General features: G+C 44.7%; 1 protein-coding gene across 3 annotated transcripts in view; it reads left to right on the top strand.

Moving 5' to 3' along the window:
- Window positions 1-21,117, top strand: part of map3k22 (mitogen-activated protein kinase kinase kinase 22) — an 84,054-nt gene that overhangs the window by 8,657 nt on the left and 54,280 nt on the right. For all 3 annotated transcript variants that reach the window (XR_014620364.1, XR_014620365.1, XM_084326511.1), the window contains exons 2-3: window positions 5,103-5,194; window positions 9,081-9,125. Coding sequence is in view for 1 of the 3 variants with exons in the window: in XM_084326511.1 (XP_084182637.1) it covers window positions 5,176-5,194; window positions 9,081-9,125 (64 nt within the window). In the remaining 2 variants the exon portion in view is untranslated. The remainder of the gene's footprint in view (window positions 1-5,102; window positions 5,195-9,080; window positions 9,126-21,117) is intronic.

The raw sequence follows: 21,117 nt of genomic DNA, 5'->3' as shown, positions 1-21,117 counted from the left end.
AAGATGGCATCACGCTGGGCACAGGGGCTAAACAGATGGCACCATGCTGGGCACAGGGGCTAAACAGATGGCATCACGCTGGGCACAGGGGCTAAACAGATGGCACCATGCTGGGCACAGGGGCTAAACAGATGGCACCACGCTGGGCACAGGGGCTAACTGATGGTACCACGCTGGGCACAGGGGCTAAACAGATGGCATCACGCTGGGCACAGGGGCTAAACAGATGGCACCACGCTGGGCACAGGGGCTAAACAGATGGCACCACGCTGGGCACAGGGGCTAAACAGATGGCACCACACTGGGCACAGGGGCTAAACAGATGGCACCACGCTGGGCACAGGGGCTAAACAGATGGCTGGCAGAGGACAGGGGCTTCGGTGTTCTACACTGCGTGGGTGCATGGGGGACCAAATGTCCCCACAAAGATAGAAAGACAAGTCCATTAAAGTGAGGACGTTCTGGCCGGCCATCACTTAAAAATGTTTTGGGTTGGAATAAGATAAGAACTAAGAATGCATTGTGGTTAATATTAGGTTATGGTCATGAATGTAGATTGAATGAAGTTACAAATGTGTGTGTGTGTGTATGTGTGTCATCAGGAGTCTTAGCCAAGTGTTTTTAGTAGACTACCTGTTTTGTGACTCTTTCTCTCTTTCATGACGTGCAGTCAGCCGCTCCATTCCGGCTCAACCCGGAATCCTTCATTACGATCCTTCATTATAACCTCTCCCGGAATTCACGGCGTGGACGTTTTTAAGACTGGACGTTTATCCGCTACATATCGTAGACGAGAGAACCTACGTCTCACTCAAGAGAGACTCGTCCCATCATCGGGGCACTGAGTTTGAGATTCACAAAAATAATTGTCATGCTTCAGGGTTCAGGCCTTTCTGGATCTGTACTTGACGTTTGTGATTAAAATTTTTTACATTTCCATTCCTTGGGCTCTCTCTGCGGTTCTCGCACGTCTACAGTAGTGCACTGTGTGCGTTGCCTTGTATCAGGGAGCTGTTTGGGACCTTGTGACTGTGTCCCTCAGGCTGCTCTGTGCTCTGGTGGTCTTCTTTGCCTTCTTTTTAAATGAAAGCCTGTTGGCTCTCGCTGTACAGCAGCTCTTTTGTCTCTGTAGACAGACTGGGGAACATTTCTCTCTCTCTCTCTCTGCTGCATGAGAGAGGGAAAAAAATTACTTTAAAAGCCAACTTAAAAAAAAAAACACTATCAGAAGAACACAGCACGTTAAGACACGCACGCACTCACACATACAACACACATAAATGATGCTTTAGAGAAACAAACCCAGAGAAATTGCTCGGGGGAAGTCGAGGGGTTTGACAATTATTCCCCTTCGCATGAAAGCAAGTTCTCAGAAACTTCATTAAAAGTTTAGATCCCCCTCTCTATAAACAATTTAGCTCCCCTCTCTTGTACAGTATCACATTGCGTTCCATTTGTGTTAAAAGTACAAACCTCAAATGTTCCAATTAGGATTCTGGAGTTGGTCGTTATCCACTTGATGCTGTGCTGGCTGTTTTTTTTGTGTTGGGTTGGTTTGCTGCGAGCCCATGCAGCTTCATATTCCATTTCCAGTGGTGCTTTCTCTCACCTTCGAGCAGACGTGCCACTTAGAAACCCACTCCTGTCTCCCTCTGATCTGAGTCAAAAATCACTGATGATCATTATAGGCAGACCCGCTTAATAATTACTCTGTATTCATACCTTCTCTGAAAAGTATTAATGCACCCATTAGGTGCGCCATCACATTGTTATGCTGCCAGGTGCAAAAATGATTAAACCAATACTGTGATATGGTCTTATGATCATATCACTCAGCCCTACTTGTGAAGATTCTGAAGGATAGCATATGAAATGTCAACAAGAGTATAATCCTAAACGGTTGTCCATATCGCATCTCCCCGTAAGCAGATAAGCCGATATCAACAGCCACACACAGATTCAGACTGCTTTTTTAAAGGAAAAACAAATGTTTGAGTCAAGTAGGCTGCAAACTCATATACAATTCAACTCATGTTATCCCCGATGGGAAATTATTGCGGCAGCCATATTGCGTATATGAAGAAAAACACAACACGGGCAGGAGGAACACTGTGTGACCTGAGACGCATAAAACACTAAGCACAATTCAATAAAAGTTCAGCATGTCCTCGTAAATTGTTGGAATTGGAATTTGTGTGATCTATGAAAGACATAAAAAGCTACAAGTCCCACCCAGTATCTCTGAAATACACCACCACTGTTATCACAAGCGCATAATAAAAGCAAGCACAATGGTGCACTAGAATGCGATATTGCAACATTAAACAAGATCAGAAAGGCAACCTTGATGCTTGATACTTCTCGAACACCAGTTGCATGTGTGATGGGTTGTTTCAACGATATTGGCAGAGAGTTCTGTTTCACTGTCTCGCTCCGCCAAAGAATCTGGTAATAGGTGCCTTACGTGGTTTGGCCATTCCTACAAGGCAAACTGCCATCGGCGGAGCAGAAAGCTCCTTTTATGGAGTGTACCACACCAGTGCAGTGTACCAGGTTGGGCTGTGAGCGACAGCAGCTTTTATGTTTTTTGGGTGCTGCTCGGCGCATAAACAAACGACAGTCTTTGTCTTGGTAGGGAGTGTGGTGTTGCACCTGTGGCAGGCGGCTACACACAGGGAGGAAGTGCACATGCAAAGGGGCACTAGGGCAGGGCGGTTAGGGGTGGGCGATGCAGCCTTGAATTTATATCGCGATACTTGTCTTCAGGGTCATTTGCGCCGCGGTAACGTTGTTCAAATGCTGAACAATGTTTTATCGGTGGTTGCAGCAGGATTTATTGGTGCAAATAGTGACGACATGAGTCAAAATATAAACATAAAAGTAGGTCAAGTAGACAAGTAGGTCCTTGGAATCTCCGGTAAAACTATAAATAACTCAACGACTTGACAAAAACGAAAAGTAACTAAAGACTGGATTGTTGTGTTTCCACCTTTAGACGTAACCGGTTTCTTGCATATTTTTGCTAATTCTTGTGCTTTGTTGGAGGTCTGACGGCTTGTAGCCAAACCACTTCCACATGACCGACATAGCTCCCCTTTTAGCTACTAGATTGTGGTCAGAGTGGCTGCTCTGGCCTCAGCCCCGCTCGTATCGTTATGGTGTGGAGAACGCTGTATGCTGCACTCGACGGCATGCAAATGCATCTTAACGCATCATCACGCCACTATATCATCAATATAATGATATCACACTTTTTGTTTTCGTGTACACATTTTTACTGGTATTATCGTGGACGACATGATAGGCACAGCCCTTTCGGGTGGTATGTGAAAATATAGTATATAACAGTCAATAGGCTAATCATATGTCGTTTTTTCCACCACCGATATACTATAATTAAATATTTTCTCATGTATCCAAAATCACATATTAAATAATCCAGCTGATGTCCATCACACTGGACTGCATGGTAATGTGAAGTGTGATGTCAAACCCAAGATTTTGACATTGAAACTTGTAGTTAATATTTAAAAATGTAGTTCATATTTGCTTGTCTTCACTAATATGGGCCACAGCATTGCGTACCACGATATATCACTATATCATAGTTTCATCACAACATGAAAACAGTTGAAAGACAATAGACCATAATATCGGGAGCAAGTCTTCTCCCATCATGTGGAACTCCGGTAGCTTGCCATTCTAGGGCTGTCCCGATCCCTGTGTTCCTGGCGTTCGAAGCTTCAGCAGTAATTATCCTTGAATAATCAAAGCTTCATTCTTCCCACGCAGAGGTCTCAGTATGTTGGTTAAATGAGACCAATGTGGTAGATTTTCTAGATTAGTTCTATTAGCTCTGTGATCATATCTAGGCATACACTATTTCCTAAGCTGATATAGGCACATCTTTGAACAACATTACTTTTATTGTCAATGTACACAAGGCAATTTGTATTTGTCTTTTTGCATATCCCTCCTAGTTACACATACTCACTCACCCAGTCATATGCATTTCATCAGAGAGGTCAGAGTGCAGGGTCACCCGCAGTGCAGCGCCCCCCCTGGAGCAGTTTTGGGGTTCAGCGCTCAAGGACACTTAGGCACATAGTGGTAGTGGATGGTGGGCACTGTAGATGTACAGTAATACCAGCCACCCTTCAGTCACCAGCTCACAGCTGGAATACACCCTCCCGTCAGGGCTGGGGATCGAACCAGCGATCTTTATGTTACTGGCTGACCTCTTTACCTCTAGGGCCATCCTGCCCCCTTAGAGGGAAAAAAACAACCAAAAACGAAGCATTCGAATAGTGATTTTGATCATCTAACTATCATGGCAGCGAATGAAGCCTCGAGGCATTCGGGTCAAGCCCTGTGCCGTTGCCAGGATCCTAATCGGCCGACAGCTGGGCACTTTTGGAATGTGTCTCTGTGGTGTCAGCGGGGTGAGATGGAATGCCAACTGTTAATTGCAGCACTGGGCTGTGATGTTGCTGCCACTGTCTGAACACTCCTGTTGACAACAGACGTTGTGAAGCCGATGATAAAATTCTTGTGTCGCAACTTCCACCTTTTTGCATTCTCGGTTGCAGCGTGTTGTTGGCCAATCACAGTGTGTGTTTAAAGTACAATACAGACGCCGTCTAAACCTCTGGTTTTCCTTGCAACTTTGGGTGTTGTTGTCTTGTTTGGCTTAGAGGACTTTTATAGAACTTTCATAGCCCACAATAACACAAAACACAAGTCTGTTTCCTTCTAATGTTTACAAGAAATGTGCCCGACAGCAACAGGAGGGTGTATTCCAGCTGTGAGTTGGTGACTGAAGGGCGGCCTAAGTGCTCAATACTTTGAATAGAGTTAAAACAAATATAATAATAATCGGGCACACATTTTTAACTGCAACATCCGGTCATTTAGTGCTATCAATCTGGCTTTTAAAAATGGGAACATTAAGTGCTCTCTCAGGCACTGTGAGGCACTGATCCCCCAAACTCCTCCAGGGGGGTAGCTGCACCATGACTCTCTCTGAAGGAATGCATACTGTGTGGGGGGAGGGGGGGGGCTGTGTGTGTATTCTTCAGGTGTTAATGATGTTGTGTTCTCAGGGTGAAGACGCCACCAGGTCAGAGGAGGAGGAGGAGGTGAGCTCTGTGCTCCAGTTCAACAGGTCAAGTCCTGATGATGACCGTAAACATGGGTGAGCAGGAGCGCGCACACACACACACACACACACACACACACACACACACACACACACACACACACACACACACACACACAGACACACACACATACTGTACACACACACACATACACATATCAGTGTTTCCCCTACCATTGCCTTGGTGGGATGCCTCGCCCCTCCTGAAAAAATTATAATTTTTTTTTATATATACATTTTTTAATATATATATATTTTTTAGGTTTGCTTTAATCACTAACCTTGGCGAGCTAGCTAAATTATACATAAATCGGTTTTCATATAAATCAATCTTCACTACGACTTTAAAACGGTGGCGCGGCACGGTCTACGAAGACTCAGAAAAAAAAGCGACCAAATCCATTCCGAGACAATTCCGAGACTGACTAGCGTAACAAGTCTCCGGGCTAGATCCACAAAGAATGGATTGCACGGTGCTAGTTGCACCCTACTTACAATTCATTATAAATTAATGAATGAAATAAAAAAAATGGGGGACCCTGATGTAAACAAGACGAAAGTCTTTCGCTGGTCTGCATCCCCTTAACAATTGTGTGTATTGAGCCTTACTGTATTTTACCCATTCTACAATCTGTTAATAAAAGTTTCAATCAATAACATTTTTGCATTCGACTAAGAGGTTGGCAGTCGACGGCTCCTTTCGATAGGGGTCAGCCCTAGTATGTTTGTAACACAGCATATACAATAGGCTGAACATTTTCATCGTTTTCTTGTTCGCCTAATAATGTCCATTAATCACCATTATCACTGACTGACTACCGCAGCAAGCCTAGGTGGAACTAAGTATAACTTAATAAAAAAGTATTATTATAAATATATAATAATCATGAATATTGTTTTCCTGTTGTACCGAACTCGTACCGAACCGTGACCCCAAAACCGAGGTACGCACCGAACCGTGGCTTCCGTGTACCGTTACACCCCTAATATACATACATATACATAGGGATGCTTGATATTGGCTTTTTTACCGATACCGATATTGTCCAACTCTTAATTTCCGATACCGATATCAACCGATACCGATATATGCAGGGTCCCCCCCCCCCCAAAAAAACTGAATAATTTCAGGTAATTAACATTACATGTCTCTTGTTGTGGAATTAACACAACATTATGCATACTTTTGACAATAAATAAAATCAGAATTTGTTCTTACTTGCTTGCCTGGGTAAATAAAGGTTATAGAAATGTAAAAACTATTTTTTATTTTTTTTAAACCGATATCGATATTTTCCGATATCAAATTTTAATGCCGATAATATCGGTAGGCCGATAATACCGGACATCCCTAATATACATGCACACACACACACACACACACACACACACACACACACACACACACACACACACACACACACACATACATATACACACACATGCACACACACACACATACACACACACACATACACACACATATACAAACACACATACATACAGAGACACACGCACACACGCACACATACAGACACACCCACACATGCACATTATGCACACACGTGAGAACACTGCGTCCTTGCACCACGTGCACACACACACACATACAAATGCACAAGCACACACACACAGAGATGCACACAAACACTTACACACACACACACACATACAGTATGCACACACACGTGAGAACACTGTGTCCTTGCACCACACACACATGCACAGGCACACACCTCATACTCGGAACACGATATCTCTGAAAAACTCTTGCGCTCTCTCTCTAACACCTCTCCATCTCTTTTACACACGCACACACACACACGCACACGCACGCACACACACACACACACACACACACACACACACACCACCACACAGACACTTCCGCTAGCAGGAACCCTGCGCAGGTGTTTGAACGTGAGGGGAGAAGACAGCATGTCTTGAGAGACAGCGAGAGAGGCGTGAACGCGTGAGGGAGCTGCTAACGGCTCCGCGGTCTGCAGGCGGCACGCGCTCTGTTTACCGTTGTCTCTCTGATCTTTGATCTATCGGCGGCGAAACCGTCCGCCCGTATAGATCTGCCTCTTCACGTTCGAGGTGCGATGATTGCTGGTATGACAGCGATGTGGCACAACTGTTTCACATGTAGCAGGCCTCTGAGCATTGCATGGGCCGTGTGTATCACTTCCGCAACGGATTTAGTCGGATTTCGGTTTCCGGGTTCGCCTGATTGGCCGCGACGGCCACGTGACACGCCGTGGCACCCCCCCGCGGCAGCGGCAGACTCGGCAGGCTTGCCGCTGCGCCCTGCTGTGGCGAGACGCTGGAGTTCACTTCCCCTTTCACATCGCGCCACGCTTATGCTGTCAAGCACAGTCTCTAACAGTAACAGTAAGAAGCATTTTGGATAAAAGTATTCTGTATGACAACAATGTATGTCTTTCAAATGTTAAATGATAAATGATTAAATGATACACACTGAAATCTACGCTCTCTCATCCTGCTTTCCACAACGCGACAATATTATTAAACAGCAGCTCTGTGCTGTTCAGTATAGACATATGTACAATGTTCGATGCAGAATATAAGTAACTGAGTTACCATACAATATACAATATACTATGCAATGTACTAATATACAATACGGCTCACTTTTCCCACTTCAATGACAGAGCTGCTGTTTAATAATATTGTCGCGTTGTGGAAAGCAGGATGAGAGAGCGTAGATTTCAGTGTGTATCATTTAATCATTTATCATTTAACATTTGAAAGGCATACATTGTTGTCATACAGAAGTACAGAATACTTTTATCCAAAATGCTTCTTACTGTTACTGTTAGAGACTGTGCTTGACAGCATAAGCGTGGCGCGATGTGAAAGGGGAAGTGAACTCCAGCGTCTCGCCACAGCAGGGCGCAGCGGCAAGCCTGCCGAGTCTGCCGCTGCCGCGGGGGCGTGCCACGGCGTGTCACGTGGCCGTCACGGCCAATCAGGCGAACCCGGAAACCGAAATCCGACTAAATCCGTTGCGGAAGTGATACACACGCATGGGCCTCTCGCCCGTGTCGTCATTACCCCCCCTGACCAAATAAGGCAGGGCGAGAAAATGAATGGGTTATTTAACCTTGTAATGTACAGTACACTTCTCTCTCTGATGAGGCAGGGGGGTTTTGAGTTGAGTTCAAAAGAAAACCTAGCTTAACCCTTTAACAACACACTACCAAATGGTTAACCCTTTCACTGCGACAATACAGAAGGTTAACCCTTTCACTACCACACAGTGTGGTAGTGAAAGGTAGTGAAAGGATAACCTTCTGTAGTGAAAGGGTTAACGTTGCAGATCAACATCGGTGCATTCTAATTGCAACATCCGGTCGTTTAGTGTTATCAATTTGGCTTTTAGAAAATGGGAACATTAACTAATCCTTTGGTGAAACGTAATTTCCCCATTAACCCCACACGCAGGATCAAGGACAGAATGATAAAAAGGAATGCCAATACCGCGTAAGAGGTCTATACATACTCACACATTCATGCAAGTGCACGTGGGCGCATGTGCACATGCACACAGTCACACACACACACATATATTTTAAAACACACACATTTCCAAACAATATCAAGCGTTCCCCATGTTGCACTTGCACAAGGCCTTGAGCTACGAGCTGTCAGTCTCGCTCTGTTTCTCTTCCACTGGCCTTCTGGAAACAACATGTAAAATGTCTGATCAATGGCTTAATATATTGACCATTGTTCCCATTTCTGAAGCCTGTGGCGGCGTGTGTCTAGTGCCTCTACACGCTGCTTCACGGATCCAATGCCCACGTGTTAAAATAACAGTAATAGGACATTGTCGTCTGATATCATGCCACCCTGCCTCCCGGTGTGATCTGAACCGTTTTGTTTTCTCTTTCAACAGATGACGGTCTCCAAAATGGACCCGGACAGCATAGGAACTCACAAGGTAGGCCACGTTCCCCCTCGCCGACTAAATAAAGACATCAATAAACACACATAAAATCCCCCCCCTGTGAGAATGCATTAGTTCTGTGTCACATTTTCAACCTAGTGACTGCAAAGGCAGACATAGCCAGAGGGAGAGATAGAGAGAGAGGGAGAGAGAAGGGGAAAAAAGCAATAGCCTTGAGATATTGAATGTAGAGAAGTGCTTGATATTTAGCAGACCTTCGAGATAGAACCAGTGCAAACACACCAGTGTTGTGAAAGCGCGCCTCACGCCCAAGATACCACGGGTTGCATCACCGAAGCTATTATTCCTGGTGAAACATTAACTTTAAGCATTCCACTTATTATGCTCAATTGGCTGTATTCCAGTTTCACTGAGCAACCTGGTGTGTGTGGGTGGGTGTGTAAGGGTGTGTTTGTTTGTGTTTGTTATAGCCAATGTTTTTTTTTATACTCTGTTATGTCTGTGGTGTGTGTGTGTGTGTACATGTGTATGTTTAATTGTGTGTGTATGCGTGTGTGTTTGTTGGAATGAGTGCTGTGTGTGCCATGTGTGTCTGTGCGTGTGCGTGTTTGTGCGTCAGAGCTGAGGCTGGGCCCAGGCCTCTACTGCTGCTACAGTGAGGACACGTTTTGGCTGCTAATCCTGCTGGATGCCTTAGTCATGATGTATCTTTCGGCATCAGGAAATCCCCTCAAAGTCTTTATTCACTGGACCTCCGAGCAAGGCAGCACACACGCACGCACGCACGTGCACACACACACACTTGAGGAAGTTAATTATACAATACAAATACTAAAAGACTTTGGACATGATGAGGTATTCCTGTCCGGCCTATTGACAAGTAAAGGAGAATGAGTCACACTTAAATGTTGAAGTGACTAAATTGAAAGTGAATTGAGCCCAACCCAGGTTAGCAAGCACCGGATGACACTAAAAAGCCACTTAGCGGTCTTGCTAACATTTAAACATCATTGTGTCCACTTGTGCACTGGCGGTTCTAGTGCTTGCGGCTCCCCCCGCAAGTTTGACATTAGTTTTCGTTCAGTCTCTGTGTTTCAAGTTCAAATTATTGTGTTTTTTTCAACTGTAGAGTGACTCGGCGTGGAAGAAGTACACAGTTATTTTACTGAAGTAAAAGTAGAAATATCCAGATGCAGTAGTTATGTTAGAGAGAAGTAGAGAAGTATCTGATATTGAATATCAAAAAAGTGAAAGTTCTCGTATTTCAGTGCGTGGGAGTATTCAGTCCTTAGTCCATGACATCCAGTTACGCCTTGAAGGCTTTTGTATGCTAAATATTTTTCTTCAAAGTAACCAACCGCTAATGAGTTCAGATAAAAAGTAGTTTTGTGACTTTTGAGTGCCTGCTCGCAGCGACCAGCTATAGCTATGAGAGCTATGTTCCCGCCACTCGCACACTCGATTCTCGTCCCGTTTCGGTTTCTAAACCCCCGGCACCGGTTCCTCCTCTGGTTCCTCTTCTGGTTCCTCCTCTGGTTCACTCTGTCAGCCGCTCTGCTCGTAGCTAATCCAGCCGCGGCCTGCGAGAGGAGGATGCAGCGGTGATGCAACACAGAGCAATGGGGCTCCATTGTGTATTGCAGCGAACTCTCTCCTGACCGGAGGCACGACTCACAGGAAGAGGTCTGCATCATATCTCGCTTATAGGTGACCTAATGTGCTTCTAATGCAGGAGGCGGATAGAGTCAAGGGGCTGTTTTGGGTGCACGTGTAGTATAGTAAGTCCCCTCTTAGTTGATGAATCGGTTGGTAGACTAATTACTTGGTCAGATTTTTTTCCCCTGTTGAATTTAGTAATTTCCTGAAACTTGATAAGCAGCAGACACTCTGTAGCGCTAGTTATAAAGAGGTCAGCTCTATCTTTAATCTTTCAAAATGTTCAGTTGCTATTGCATGCACTCATCTGTGTTTCACTACACACTTGAGTGCATGCTTACCAACTGTTAGTCTGCAACACACTAGTAACTAGACATCTAAGAAGGGAGATCCCCCCTTGAATGGCCCTTCTAAGGTTTCTCTCCTCCACACTGCCTGTGGAGCATTTTTCCCTATTGTTAGGTTTTAGTGAGTTTTTCCTTACCTTCGCGTGGGGTATGTCTGGGAGTGCTTGCATTCTTTCATTTATTTGCATTTATTTTAAATTTGTTGGACCCTATGGTGTTCTTGTTCTGTTCTTGACTTATTGTTATGTTTTTTCTTGACTTGTTTAAAGAAGACGTGTACGGCCCATGGGGACATTAACGTGTGTTGTCGGGCCTTACAAATAAATTTGATTTGATTTAAGTCCTTCTGCATAATTACATGTGGGAAACGGAACTTTACAGATCTGTCGATGAAATCAACGAATGGATTATCCAACAAAGTCCTATGACATTTAGTTGACTTAAGAGTTTCTTTAGTTGAGGACGAGGCCCTTGGAAGGAACCATGACGTGAGAAACTCCTATTTTTTTGTCTTACTTCCCGTCCCTGTCATACAGCTAATCTATGCATGCCAAAATTATTTATTTAATAATTTTATTTATAATTTATCTTCAAATGTCATTGTTCTCTATTCCTGGAAAGTGGCATGGTTTTGTCACTGACGAGTCTAATACAAATAAAATAAAAGATAAAAAATTCCATTCAACATCATCATCAGTTTGTAAATAATTCCACCTCCCCATCATATGCTGCTTTGGCTGGTTGGCTAGCTGGTTGATTGGCTTGTTGGCTCGCTGGTTGATTGGCTGGTGGGCTAGCTGATTGGCTCGCTGGTTGGCTAGCTGGTTGATTGGCTGATTGGGTAGCTGGTTGTTTGGCTGGTTGGCTAGCTGGTTGCCTGGCGGGCAGAGACCTGGCAACAGCCTGAGGTCACCAGGCAGGATGATGTAATGCCCTCATTTACAGGCAGCCGTCACAGCCGTCTGTGTGCACCACACATTTCCCACACACCATCCCACCCACCCACCCACCCACACACACACACACACACACACACACACACACACACACACACACACACACACACACACACACATAAACACACACACACACACACATAAACACACATACACACAAACACTTTCTCTCTGTCTCTTTCATAAAACATGTAAAGTAAGTACATGCATGGAAACACACACACACACACACACACACACACACACACACACACACACACACACACACACACACACATACATACAGAAACACAGACATATACACACACACACACATCTACACACACACATACATACATACACACACACACACACAGAGCTTCTCTTGTTTGTTTTGTAACCTTGACTGCCGATGCACAGGGCGGCCCAGAGCTCTGTGGCTGTGGAGGTGGTGCTGTCTGCTTGTCACCAGAGAGAGAGAGACAGAGAGAGGCAGAGAGCGACGGAGAGAGAGATGGACTGAGAGTGAGAGAGACGGACACAGAGAGGGAGGGAGTGAGGGAGTGAGAGAGAGGGAGAGACACACACACAGAGAGGGGGATAGGGAAACAGACAGAGAAAGAGAGAAACAGATAGACTTGAGTGTGAGAGAGAGAGAGAAACGGAGAGATAGACTGAGAGTGAGAGAGAGACACACACACACAGAGGGAGAGAGAGAGAGAGAGAGAGAGAACCGTTGAGGCACATAGAGAGAAATGATTGTCATTCAGTCTCTGTGTTTCAAGTTAAATGACTTGTGGTTTCTGCTGTAGAGTGACTCAGCAAGATGTACAAAGTGGCAGAATATAAGTAAAAATTATGTTTAAGTAAAAGTAGAGTAAAGAATTTGATATTAAATGTTACAAGTAAAAGTACACATTCTATATGAAAGTTCCTGTATTACAGTGCGTGGGAGTTTTCAGTCCTTGGTCCAATTACATCTATAGATGATGTGGAAGTACTCAAGTACAGTACTTGAGTAGAAATACTTGAGTTACTTTCCACCACTGCACAGCCTTGAACAATGTGGACGGTTGATGTCCCAATTAGTGTTATCTGCAATACCAAATTTTTACTTTGATACCGTTACCAGCCTAAGTATCACGATACAGGTTCTGAAACGATACCGTGGCAAAAACCTACCTTTCTTATTAATAAAATAACCGAATCTTTTGACACTGTTGAAACTTAAATAATCCGAATGATTCTGTTACAGCTGCTGAGCTAGAGAGAGAGGGGAAGGGACAGGACGATACTAATAAAATGGAGTATTGGACCGTTTTTAACAGCTGGGTACCGCAATACTTTTCTAGTATCTAGTGTATCGTGCAACCCTAGTAGCAGTAAGGTTCCTCTCCTCACACACTGTCTAGCATCCTGTCTCTGAATATCCTCTTCCCGTCTAGCCGAAGAAGGAGCAGCTAAACAAGAAGCCTTTTAATAATAAGTACAACGAAGACACAGAGGAGCCCAAGCGTGTGAAACATCATGCTTCTCCGCACGGATACGGATATATGCAGCACCGTGTGGGTGTGGAGGAATCCGATACCCTCCCCCTCTCTCTCCTGCCATTGAATGAGTGTTTGAATGATTCCATGTAAAGCCTGTACATTCTTTTCTGACGTGGAATTATGGGAGTCCAGCCGACTGTGACTCCTGCTTCCTGTTCATAGTGGTCGGCTCCATTGAAACAGTTAGCTATTAGGAGGTTAACCTCTGACCAGTCTTTCCCAATTGGGAATTTGCCGTGATCTCACCTTCTATTATTAGGATACTTTTTTTTATATATATCTTTTTTTTCTTTTCTAGAGCTCTATGACTTTCCAACAGACCGGAGAGGTGACATTCCATTCGGTCCCGCCTCCTGGTTAAAAAAAAGCAGAATTTGTGAAAATCGCTGTGAATATGATGAACTACAAAGTGACAAAAAGAAGACCTCGAGTCGACTAAGGCGACAGGTGATCAGAGCAGACTTGTGGACTCAGAAGGGGGGGCAGCGACAGGTGATCAGAGCAGACTTGTGGACTCAGAAGGGGGCCAGCCCAGGCGACAGGTGATCAGAGCAGACTTGTGGACTCAGAAGGGGGGGCAGCCCAGGCGACAGGTGATCAGAGCAGACTTGTGGACTCAGAAGGGGGCCAGCCCAGGCGACAGGTGATCAGAGCAGACTCGTGGACTCAGAGGGGGGGCAGCGACAGGTGATCAGAGCAGACTTGTGGACTCAGAAGGGGGGCAGCCCAGGCGACAGGTGATCAGAGCAGACTTGTGGACTCAGAAGGGGGGCAGCCCCGGCGACAGGTGATCAGAGCAGACTTGTGGACTCAGAAGGGGGGGCAGCCCAGGCGACAGGTGATCAGAGCAGACTTGTGGAGGACTCAGAAGGGGGGCAGCCCCAGCGACATAACACTGGTATGTAGGGATGGGTACCGAATTAGGTACTTTTAAAGGTACCTACCGAATCACGTCGGTACTACAGAGTACCAATTCACGTGAGATCCGTCGGTGCCACATTTCGGTACTGTAAAAAAAAAGATTTTATTTTATTATTATATATATTTTTTGTCAATGTTTCGTTTACCACAAAACGAAACCTATGAAGTGTGCCGCACATTCACGTCAACGTTCACTTCACACGGACAATATATGCTTACCTAGGATTAGACTTGATTCAACAACAAAGCAGTCAAGCGAAAACGGTCGAAAGTGTGGTTATTTGAAGTTTGGATTTTTTTTCTTCACAACTGAGGTAGGTAGATTGCATTTTTAGAGACTAAAGTACAGAAAAAAGGTACCGATTCACAGGTATCGGTTCAAATGTGAAAGGTACCCAACCCTACTGATATGGATGTCTCGTTTCCTTCTCAGACACTTGCGCTATTGTTTTCTTCTGGATGAGTTCATTTTTCCCCTGTCATTTAGCCAGTCTTATCTTGTAAGCGCTGAGAGAAGGGGAGAGATAGAGAGAGAGTGGAGGTATTCTGAGAGGGCCCCGCAACCTGTTTGTCTGTCCTGTAATGGTGTGACGGAGGCGTGTTCAGAATGCCATTGTGACGGCAAGGGAAACTGAATGGTCTCTGAATCACATAACGTCGGCGTGTTCCTTTAAAGGATAACTCCAACATTTTGGGAAATTAGCTTATTTAACATCTTCCCTGGAGTTAGACAAGAAGATACATACCTTTTTTGTCTCTGTGCATGCATTAGGCTTAGGGAACAGACGCTCCGTTAGCAGAGCTTAGCTTCATCACTGGAAGTGGGTCAGGACAGTACCCTGACGTTCCCTACAGGTTTGTTGATATTCTCATTCCTTCAAAGGATCTGAACCGATTGAAGTTTATGGATACCATGACTTAAAATCCTCTTACCTTGACGATTAAAAGCCTCCCCAATTTAGAAAACAGTAATCCAATGGCTGGTATTGATATACTACTAACTACTGCACGCTAACGGAGCTAACCGGACACTCAAGCAGATAACGAGAGCAATGACTTCCTTTCTGGGGGGTTTCAAAATAAAAGAGCGACGTCTATAGCAGCGGAAAACGTTTATTTTGTACATTATCTAACGTTAACACAAACCTAAACTAACTTTAGGTTAGTTGTAACGTTAGTTTAGGTCGTGTTAACGTTAGATAATGTACAAAATAAACGTTTTCCGCTGCTATAAACGTCGCACTTCTATTTTGAAAACCCCAGAAAGGAAGTCATTATATTTGCTTTACACATCCTGTTCTGCGTTAGCTCCGGTTAGCTCCGAGCGTCCAGTAGTTAGTAGTATATTATCAATACCAGCCATTGGATTACTGTTTTCTAAATTGGGGAGGCTTTTAATCGTCAAGGTAAGAGGATTTTAAGTCATGGTATCCATAAACTTCAATCGGTTCAGATCCTTTGAAGGAATGAGAATATCAACAAACCTGTAGGGAACGTCAGGGTACTGTCCTGCCTCACTTCCAGTGATGAAGCTAAGCTATGCTAACGGAGCGTTTGTTCCCTAAGCCTAATGCATGCACAGAGACAAAAAAGGTATGTATCTTCTTGTCTAACTCCAGGGAAGATGTTAAATAAGCTAATTTCCCAAAATGTTGGAGTTATCCTTTAAGTTCCACTTATTCACTCCATGCAAATAAAGGGGTCCTCTCAGTATATCCAGTATATATATCTAGGATATGCAGACTGCAGAGATAACTCCCAGATCCTATAGATACTCAACCCCCCCGGCCCCCGCCCTCTCGATCCTCCTCATCCCCAACACACACACAGCCGGTATTCTCAGTGTTCCTCCTCAATGCTATTCCTTCCTGGTGGTCACAGTGTGGGCTGAGATAGTGCGGGTGTGGCTCGGTGAAGGGTTCTGTGCCTTTTCTTATCGCTCCCGCCGTCGCCCCGCTCGCCCCCTCGGTGAATGGAGCGAGTGAGCCGGTCAGCGGGCGGAGGAGCCAGAGGAGTGGCGGTGTTCCATTCCTCTCCGTTGTTCCCGCCGTCACCGCGCTTCCGTCCGCCTGTCGAGAATAAGTCACGCCGCTCCCGTCCCGGGCTGTTCTTCACCTGCGAGTGGCCAACAGTGTGGCCGTTGGCAGCGGTAGGGTCCATTGTTGTTTGGGCTTCTCTTTTGTCAGCTAACGCTAGCCAGTGGCGCGCCAGAAGTGAAGCGCAGCAGCTGCCAAGATAGATGTGATTAGTAACTGTCTCCATAACAAAGCAGCTCGCTAGTTTTCAGGGTAAAAAAACGGTTAAAGGCCTAATCTGTAAGGCAAATAAATGGGTAATGCCAAAAGTAAAAGAGAAGATTAATAGGGTCATGTTGATACAAGTACGGACGCTAGACAGGTAAACGTGAGTTTTTAATTTAATTTTCTTTGCTGTATTTTGGGGTTATAGAGGTTTGTTTACATTGGTAGCCTGTGTTTGGAGTGAAACGGACTGTTTCACAATTGAGGCCTTGCATGGAGTGTGTGTGTGTGTGTGTGTGTGTGTGTGTGTGTGTGTGTGTGTGTGTGTGTGTGTGTGTGTGTGTGTGTGTGTGTGTGTGTGTGTGTGTGTGTGTGTGTGTGTGTGTGTGTGTGTGTGTGTGTGTGTGTGTGTGTGTGTGTGTGTGTGTGTGTGTGTGTGTGTGTGTGTGTGTGTGTGTGTGTGTGTGTGTGTGTGTAAGAAAATCAATCCATGAATGCCCCCTAATTTTATGCACCTATATGCACACACTAATACACACACACACACACACCTGAACAATACACTGGACTGGTCGTACAACACAGAGGCCCTCTACAGGAAGGGACAGAGCAGGCTGTTCTTCCTGAGAAGACTCGGTTCCTTCAACATGTGCAATAGACTGCTGCAGTCGTTCTACCAGTCTGTAGTGGCCAGCGTCCTCTTCTATGCTGTGGCATGCTGGGGGGGCTACATCAATTTGAGGGACACCAACAAACTGAACAAGCTGGTGAGCAAGGCTAGCTCCGTGGTGGGAGTCGAGCTGGTCAGACTATAGGTGGTGGCAGAGAGGGGGATCAGAAGGAAGCTGGCTATCCTGGAGAATCCCCCCCACCCCTTAATTGCACCCTTAACTGCGCGGGGTTTGCGCGCGGTATCTGCTCAGTCTTTGCGAGCTATTCACAAAGGCAGTGGTGATTTCATAAGTGGTTGCACGCTGTTTTAATGACGTTGCCTTGAAATAGAGAAGCTGAAAAAGGTATCAGGATGTAGCATTCAATATATAAAGAAATTATATTGTCAACAGATATGGTTGAAAAACAAACAATGTTTTAAATGTAATTGTAGATAGATACAATATTGTAGTTACAATTTCTTTAATTTAATTAACTTAAACTAGAAAAGTAAATACAAACTAAATTAACAATGTAACTTACAGTTTACAGAAGGACAGTTTCCTTCTGAAGCACAACTTGTGAAATGTCATCCTTCCAGTCAGGACCATTTGTCACATAGTGAGAGGTTCCACAGCTCAAGCAAACCCCCACCAATTGGTACAGGGCTTGTATTTTGGTTTTGCTCTTCTCGTTCTTTGTTATGCTATTGTTATGCAAAGACAAGTAGCTAGGTGAGTACCTGTACTTGGTGCACGGCATGACGAGTCGAGTGAACATTGTGAACGCATTTTTGTGTGCACGCGTGTGCATGTGCGTGCGCATGCTTCTGCTCAGGAAAGTGGTGGAACGGCGTGGTACCGCATGGCATCATGAGTAGGGTTGGGCATCGTTTGGATTTGAACGATTCCGATTCCGATTCTCCATATCGATTCCTGTTCTGAACGATTCTCGATTCCGATTCTTTGAGGTGCAGGTCACAGCTTATTTCGCAGGAGATTTTTTCTTTTTTTTAACTTTACATTTTTTTCATACTATTCACATTTTCAGTTGACTTGATACAGTTTAATTTGGTTGCTGTACTGTAACTAGGGTATTAATTAACAAAGTAAAAAAAATTAAAAATATTTTTTTTTTATTTTAATTTTTTTTTAGAATCGAAATGCAGATATGTTACTTCCGGTTCCAGAACCGGAAGTTAGGAACCGGTTCCTAATTAGAACCGGTTTTCGGTGCCCAACCCTAATCATGAGCACTGCACCCCTGCACAAAGGACATTGCACGGATGAGATACTAGCGCAGACACACCCATTATGTGTGCAGTTTGCTCCTGATCTGCTCCAGCGCAGTTGGCTCGCGGAGCAGTCTGCACCTGACAGCGCTGTTGGCAGATATCAGGAAGGGGAAAAATAAACCCGAAATGAGGCATAGACATAACAGTATTTTTCACCATTAGTATTCCGTTCATTTAGTATTTTATTTTGTTTACTTCGTAATGTATAGAGCTTGCTTAATTTGTATTTAATTTCTTTGTGATCAAATCTTTTTTTGTATAAACTTTTTTACATGGAACAGGACACATCACAATACAACAATAATACACAAAAATACATCACAAAACAGCAATATATTACACAAAAAAAAGGGAAGACAATAATGGAGAAATACTGTACAGTGAACATCCTGAGCCCCCACCCTCATCAGACACGGCAGCCACTATCCCCATCCCTCGAGGACCCCTGGTCCGGCGCCCCAGCGAACCAAAGCATCCCGCCTCTTTAACACCATGCTCCGCCGAGACCCCGAACCAGGGCCCCCCCCCCCTTCCGAGCCTGCGGCCATCAGACACACGAGCAAAGGGGCCCAAAACATATACATAATTAATATACAAATAGAAACACCAAAAACAAGTGGACATGGGCATTCGCTCGCTCTCCCCCCCCCCCCCCCCCCCCACACACACTCACCCCCAAAGAGCTCAACAGGAGGACATTCCCAGTACATATGCATAAATGTTCCGGTGGCACCGTTTGGACATAAGGTACATCGAGAGTCGGGTCTGAGACCCATTAGATTCAATTGTCTAGGGGTCAAATAAGTCCTATGAACAAAATTTTGATGAATCTGTTGGTGATCTGGGTTGCGTGAGGACAGCCGGACATTTTCCCAGACTGCATCCCAATCAAAATCTACATCCAACTCCGGGACATCCTTTCTCCAAATCGTATCCAGGGGGAGGTCCTTATACGAGGACGTAAGTAAATGGCAATAAAAGTCAGAAACTAAGCCTCTCGATGTCTCTTTGTCATAAAATAATTTGTGAAAACGGTGACGCTCTAGTGGAACATCCCATGGAACGCCATGAGCCCTCAGAGCTGCTCTTATTTGTAAATAAAAGAAAAAGGAGGATCCGGGGAGATCATATCCGTTGGATAGATCTTGGAAAGAACGGACACCAGAGTTATTGAAGATATCCCCCAACGTGTGGATGTCTTTCTTTTCCCATCTAGGGTACCTAATAGGTTGTTGTCCAATAAGGAGTAAATTGTTATTAAATAGAGGGGAATGCATGTGCCATTTATGGCGGTTAGTACACGCTTTCTGGGTGTCACGCCAGGTCTGGATCACATATAAGAGGGCCAAATCATAATTTGCATTGCTTAATTGAAATGTTGGTATACACAATATCCTGAAGTCTATGTGGGGACATCATCTTCTCCTCCAATGGTCGCCAAGACATGGCTGCTTGAGCGTCAAACCAAGTGATCAGAGGTCTCAGGGAGAAAGCTTGAAAATAATATTTAAAGTCTGGAAATGCTAAGCCCCCATCGAGTTTACTTCTTTGGGCAGTTGATCTCTTCAAGCGCGGGCGTTTATTGTTCCAAATGAATTTATATGAGGCAGAGTGCAATTTCTGCCAGTAACCAACAGGAGGAGGCAACGGGAGCATTGAGCTGATCAAATAAATTCTGGGTAAAATATTAATTTTAATTATTGACGCACGGGCCTGTAATGCATTTTTTTATTTGGACCATCTGTTGAAGTCATTCGTAATCCTGTCACCCAGGCTGGAGTAATTATACCTTACCGTCTGGCTAATAGTGGGGAATATTTCAATCCCGAGACATTTAAAGTGCTCGACCATAAGTATGTTTGCAGGTAGGATGGTAGCCTTCGCAGGCTCATTTAGTGGAAGAAAAGCAGATTTTGGCCAGTTGATCTTAAAGCCATCTATCACGTTGAGAAGATGAGGCAGAGAGACGGAGGGATTCTGCATAAACAGGAGTACATCATCTGCATATAAGCTGATATGGTGATGTGTGCCCTGAATTGAAACAGGAGATATAATTTGGGATTGTCTTATGTATTGAGCTAGAGGTTCGAGGGATAAGGCGAAAAGACCGGGACTAAGAGGGCAACCCTGTCTAGAAGAGTGGCAAGCAGAACTTTCCTGTTAAGATCATGGCCGAAGGCCCTGTGTAGAGAACTTTGATCATATGAATAAAACCCAGTCCCTCACCCAACCCCATCCTTCTAAGAACTGCCCACAAGTAAGACCACTCCAATCTGTCAAATGCCTTCATTGCGTCCAAGGACATGACCGCTGTAGGGACTGCAACATCCTTGCTGGCATCAATCACGTGCAGTAACCATCTGATGTTATCAGTAACCAGGCGGCCTCTTATGAAGCCGGTCTGATCAGGGTGAACTAGAGATGTCATATG

This window comes from Notolepis coatsorum, assembly GCF_963971535.1.
Source record: "Notolepis coatsorum genome assembly, chromosome: 12".
Lineage (NCBI taxonomy): Eukaryota > Metazoa > Chordata > Actinopteri > Aulopiformes > Paralepididae > Notolepis > Notolepis coatsorum.
Note: the sequence above shows the minus strand (reverse complement) of the source record. Positions and strands in the feature narration are given on the sequence as shown.